This window comes from Nuphar pumila, chromosome 2 (genome assembly GCF_984573655.1).
Source record: "Nuphar pumila chromosome 2, dmNupPumi1.hap1.1, whole genome shotgun sequence".
Taxonomy (NCBI): Eukaryota; Viridiplantae; Streptophyta; class Magnoliopsida; order Nymphaeales; family Nymphaeaceae; genus Nuphar; species Nuphar pumila.
The window spans coordinates 80226686-80232563 of record NC_143250.1 but is presented as its reverse complement, the minus strand read 5'-3'; the positions used below and the strand labels follow the sequence as shown (position 1 = coordinate 80232563).

The 5878-nt window shown below is 38.0% G+C and overlaps 1 protein-coding gene across 1 annotated transcript; it reads right to left on the bottom strand.

The window, feature by feature from the left end:
- Positions 1-697: 697 nt before the first annotated feature.
- On the bottom strand, positions 698-5269 carry LOC149845813 (BTB/POZ domain-containing protein At3g56230-like). Its single transcript, XM_089997745.1, has 3 exons — positions 4489-5269; positions 4192-4365; positions 698-1447 (listed from the first exon to the last, which is right to left on the bottom strand). Exons 1-3 carry the CDS (start codon positions 4687-4689, stop codon positions 983-985), a joined length of 840 nt encoding a protein of 279 aa, XP_089853871.1. The 5' UTR covers positions 4690-5269; the 3' UTR covers positions 698-982.
- Between the last annotated feature and the right edge of the window lie 609 nt (positions 5270-5878).

Sequence of the window (5878 nt, the reverse complement as noted above, 5' to 3'; positions counted from 1 at the left end):
TCTGTGGACATAGGCGATTTTGACAAACCATGTAAAATCCTTGTTTTTATGCATAGTTAACTTTTTTGTTGGTTATATTGTGCTTGTGTTCTCTAGTCAAATCAATATCGGATCTGACATACCGTGATCCTGGGCATGGGCCCTGAAATCTCAACAATTACTTCATGCCATGACAAGGAGGTTGCTCAATCCTGTAGTTAAGAATTAGGGATTTTCCCTCTCTCTCTCTCTCTCCTTTTGACTATAAAATCAGGGTCTGTAATTAATCTTTTTCTTTAAACACTATATGAACTATTTCTGTGTATCTAACTTTTCGAAGTTCAACATGCCTGACTTGTAGTACCTTGTCCAACACTGGCACTCGTATCAATGTCCAGGTAACAGGTTTTTTAGTGCAATCAAAGGGCCCCAAAAGACACAATGTGACACTTAACTTTTAAAAAAAGGAAACTCTCCGACCCTCTATGCATGCGTACATAGGCAAACACTTGGAAATATGATCATGCACTATATATGCAGTTTTGTTAGTTAACCAGCCTTTTTGTGGTCTACATGACCAGTCAATAAAGATAAGTCGTGTTGTTTGCATGTTGTAGCATATTTTTCTCCCCTTTTCACCTTTATTTTGTTGATCATAAGAAACATGTTTTATAAATTTATAACATCTCAAAATAGACACAAACTTGAAATGGGTTGTACATTATTAACATGTTATATTCAAATAATGGATTTTTTTTCTCGTCTAGTTACATGTTGTAAGCAATACGGATTTACATGTAAAATGAGACCATGATTAGCTACAATGAATCCGTTTGGCAAGCTAGTTCAAATGTAGACGACCTGACTATGCATTTGCTGGTTTTTCATGTCATAGCTTCCCTCAACAAAAAAGCTCTAACGGGCAACGATTTACATTTTGCAAGCTCTCTCTCTCTCTCTCTCACACACACACACACATCCACACATCCACATAACCACTCCATTAGGTTGTTGAAGTGTCTTGCTCACCATTGACCTCCATGAACATAGCCCTAGTTACTTCAACTGATAGAAAAGCATTCCTTATGACAAAGCCATAATATCTATCAGAAAACACTATCTCCTCTTTGTGCTTTATTATGGTCTTCATGGACCTGCTTTTGAGCCTCTCATTCATGCACAATGAAGAAAGTTCTAGAATTTCCAATGCATTGGATGTGTCCAAGGTCTCTAGGATTTGAGATTCACAACACTTTGTTAGGTAATGAACTTCATATTTATCAGCTGCAATCAATAAAGCATGGGCATGTTTTGCAAGTTTATCCTTCGGAAGGCTTCCACAATATAGAAATTCTAGTAGGCAATCTAGCTCCTCATCATTGAGTTCTGGCAAAGAGATGATTTGAGATGAAGCCGTCTTGCATTCGTCAGCTTCAAGCATTGCTTTGAAAATTGGAGACCTTGTTGCCTGGCCAAGCACTTAAACTTTATCAGAATCAAAAGTTAAAACTCAAGAAATATTATGAAATTGATAACGGAAAGTGAACTTTTATGGTAGAGTCTAGGTGCTGATCTTAATAGAAATCAAACCACTTTCTCACAATAGAAAGGAAAAAGTATGCTAAAGGCATGGATCGGTTGGAAGCCTCTTAGAATGAGATACATTTTCTAATTTTGTCTTAAAATTGTATAGCTTTGAAAAGTTTATATTGTGGGTGTTTTTTTTTCTTATTGGCTAATCTTGTTGCCGCCAAATTTCCAGTGAAAGAATTATACACTATACCTATGATCCAAATTCAAAACATGGAGGTCATTCTTAATTTGCTTTATTCATCATCCAAAATTTGTTTTGTTGTCAATTCCTTGGAGCATTTTGGGTAGCAGGCAGAAAACCATTTTCCATCCTTTGTGTGGGTTTATTTTATTTTATTTTAAATTTTTATAAATAGTGGAACCACCTTCATTCCTTGGAAGTGCTATTCAAAGTAAGTACCTTTGAAGCTTAGCCAAATTTGCATTTCACCAGATGTTAATAATAATTCCCATACATAATATTATCTTTGCCCTCGATAGCATACATAAAGCCTATAAGGCGCCTAAAAGATTATAAAATTCTGGTTGGCACCTCGCTAAATCTTATGCAGGCACAAAATATTGTGCACATACCTAGTCATCCTTTGGTGGCACTTGTTTGGAGAATCATTTCTTTTTATTAATGCTTTACTAAAACAAAGAAAATGTATCTAGCAAGCAAGTAGTGCTGATATAACGTCACGATAATCCTTTGTAGTTGTTTCATTAGGTATGGAATTATTTTGATATCAGATTGTTATTAGGAACAGGAAGGAGAATTAATGTGAGCTCGAGCAAGTTTTCCGAGTCACTTTGGTATGACGGAAGGAATAATATGCATTGTATGTTAAAATAGGGTAGTGGACATGGATCATTTTATGAATGATAGCGCTTATGTAAGGCTCCAAGGTTGATGATTTTCAATTTTTATCTGCTTTTGAAGTGGCAAGGAAGTTGTAGATAAGTATATTTTGGCACCTAAACCCTTTCAATTGATTTTTTCAATGCCCTTTTTTCTATTTTTTGAAAGGTTTCCTTTCAATAGTGGACATGGATCAATTTAGCAACGATGCATCTTGTCTTAGGCCCAAGGTTGATGATTTTCATTTTTCTCTTTAAAGTGGCAAGGAAGTTATAGATAGATTACAGTTGGAAACCCACGGGGGCGTATCGAAACTGTGTGCATTCCCTGGTGGTCTTGGGGGACTTGAAGGTTTTTACCAACTGGAGGCTTGCCAATATATAGTCGGTGATGGGGGATCAAAATTCCAGCCTCCCTATCCCTGTTAAAACAGGCTTCTTCCAGCATTTTTCTATTAACATAACCAACGATGTCTTTCTTTCTTAACTAAGCATCCACAATCCCCATCATGAGTAGCCTCTTCATCTCTTACGAATGTCCCAAATTCATGAAACAAGGTCCATACATAAGACCAGGTCGTTTGTGGATCTTGATAGCATATAAATTAAGGCTTGGAACCTGACCATGCCTTCACAAGTTGACAGTTGTGTAAACTGCAGCCTATAATGCCTTATCTGTGGAACAATGATCTGCCACATGATTAGGCATGGGAAATGATACGAGCCGCTCGTAGCTCGCTCATAAAGATCTCAGTCTAACTTGTGAAATAGGTTTGACAAGCTAAACACGAACAACAAGTATTCAGCTTGGCTCGGTTCGGAGAATCATTAACTAGTAATAAATATATTTACATATAACATATATTAGACTGTAGATGGTTGCACTGTTTGGCTTGCAAGCAAAAAAATTTAAAAGCTCAAATCTTATTGCTTACAGCCTTGAAACAAGGTATTCATTTTTGTTGTAAGTGAGTCGGTTGGAACTTGTAGGGTTGGAATCCGGGTTCTAGTATTTTTAGCTTTCAAAAAACGTATGTTAATTTTGTCAGAAAACAAGCCAGCCAGAACTTGACTTGTTTAGCTCGGGCTCATCATGAGCTCGAGCTCAGGTTGGCCAAGCTTCAACATCGTCTGTTCGGTTCCTCTGTCTAATATACCAGCCGTACAAAAGATGCAACTGTGCTGCACAACTACGTTGTTGCATCACTGATAGATCTCTGATGAGCCTAGTGTTAGACTGCAACGCACTAAAGCACATATGCCAAGATTGGAAAGGCTTCAACCTGGTTACGATATCAGGTGAATGTTGGATATGCTACAATGATCGCGTTCATCTCTCTGTCAGAGACATGTACTTACCCTGTTTTTAAGTGGATAATATGTATATTAAATTGGACCTTACATTGTTATGCAGGGGTAAGGTGATAAATAGGAAGATTACTATGAACGTAAGTGCCAATTCAGGCACCTTCAAACCAGATCATGATCAAGATTTCGGGCTCAAAAAAAAGAAAAAATCGACCGAGTTTATGCTATTACAGTAAAGAGGTGTCACTAATTGTGGCATTTCTAGTCCAAATACCTGTAGGGAAAACATGATCCAAGGGCTGGTTTCTACTTAGTGGAACATACCAAACATTTAGAGGATCAGATGTGTATAAAAAGTAAAGAAAAAATAAATAAATAAAGTTTTCCACTGGAGGGCTTGAAACCCCACGAGTGTAGCAAAACACTGACCCTACATACGCACAATGAAAGACACGGGTGAGGGATGTTTACCAGTACTGCCCTATGGGCCGGCCTTGGTGGCCCATCCGTGGCTTTAATCTGTACGTCTGAGTGAATGCCCTTTCTGAACGCCTCGACAAATCCTTCCAGAAAGCTTATTTTCTCAATCAAACGCGCTTCTGTCTCCTTGAATTCCATCATCTTCCTGAAGGCATAAGATATTCCCTGTACGGAATCAATGCGAGCAAATAGTTTTACAACCTTCAGTCAGACTCTTAGTTACCATCTACGGCTTGAAACACAAGAGAGAAGACGAGAGGGAGAAAAGGGGTTCTCCTTAAAACATACCTTGGATTCCTTCTCCTCAACCGAACCAATCCTTTTGGGTTTATGATGGTCATCGGCATCAGCAGAGATGGGACTATGTTCTCCGTCCATCTTTTCCACGAAGGCCAATATGCTTCGTGCTCCATCGTAGCAACTTGCGCATATACTGTTTCTCGGCAGCCTAAAAACACCAGCCACAGCACTACAAATGCAGCAGTCCATGGTTACCTTCAACCCCTGCTGCTAAAGGGCTCTCTAAGAATCGTTGCACTAAACTGGTTTGGTGCTGAAGGGCAAGGCCTCAAATCGAAGCTTTTATAGTGCCAAATTGGTTTCCGGCCGCAAGTGGTTCATCTGGTAAACCAATCAGACAAGCAAAATGCGTTATAAAAGAACTCCCACGGTCCCATTCTTTCTGCTTTGTGGGCTCTGCGCTTTTTTCTTTATCATTTTGAATGGAGGTCTCTTCACATTTTTAAATTAGGACCTTGAGAAAGTTTCCTCTGTATTTCTCTCTTGCTTTTTGAATAGAGATTCATCCCCATGAGTGGGGATCACGTAAAGACGTCGCCGTCATTTCTTTTGTTAAGAAAAGGAAGAGCAAGGTGCCAAGGGAAATGGAGAACAGTAGTTTTTTTTGAGAGAAGGCAAAAGATCGACAACAGTAATGGCACCTATAAGCTGCCAGTTGTCCAATGGACACAAAGATGCAAAACCCGGGGAGGAAACTATCTTATAACTACGCGAGTTTCCACGTTTCAGTCGATGTTTCAGCTGGCTTGTTTTTCAAACTCAATCACTTGATTTACGTTACTTGGTTTTCCACTACTTAAAGAGCCAGTTGGCAATAATTGTATTGTCAACGTAAGGGGGTGTACCAGTAGTAGGGACCGAGGAACTTCAAAATGGCACCTAATTTTCTGTTTTTTTATTAAAAATACACCTAATTATTTAAAAATTTTGAAAAGCATATATATATATATATATATATATATATATCACTTTTTGCTTGGTTAACCAAAATTCAAGGCATGACAAAATTTTCATTTTACCCTATCATCTCTCTCTCAATTCCTATCTTTTCTTTCTCTACTTGCACCCACTTCATGGTAGGCACAACAATAGTTGTTGGAGAATTTGTATAGAGACTTTTTTAGTTAGTTTTGGATTTTTTTTAGAAGAGTTAGTTTTGGATGAAATCCACCAATCCGAGAAAGAGAGAGATGAGTAATTTTTCAATCACTTAATGGCAAGAGGATACTTTTGTGGATACTGAATATGCTTACTTAGGTTGTAATTGAGTTATCTTAGCAAAAGTATAATTCTTACGTTGTAAATTGTGGTAGCAATTAAAAGTATAATTGTCGTAGACTACGGTGAAAAAAGTTGGTCTTAACTTTGAAATTTCTTC

Bases quoted from the DNA above. Each gene is read 5' to 3' on its own strand.
- LOC149845813 (XM_089997745.1), bottom strand. From the start codon at position 4,689: ATGGACTGCTGCATTTGTAGTGCTGTGGCTGGTGTTTTTAGGCTGCCG. The intron at 4,366-4,488 runs GTATGTTTTAAG...GATTCCGTACAG, and splicing joins TTGAGGAGAAGGAATCCAAG to GGAATATCTTATGCCTTCAG. The intron at 1,448-4,191 runs GTAAACATCCCT...GTGCTTGGCCAG, and splicing joins CGGCCCATAGGGCAGTACTG to GCAACAAGGTCTCCAATTTT.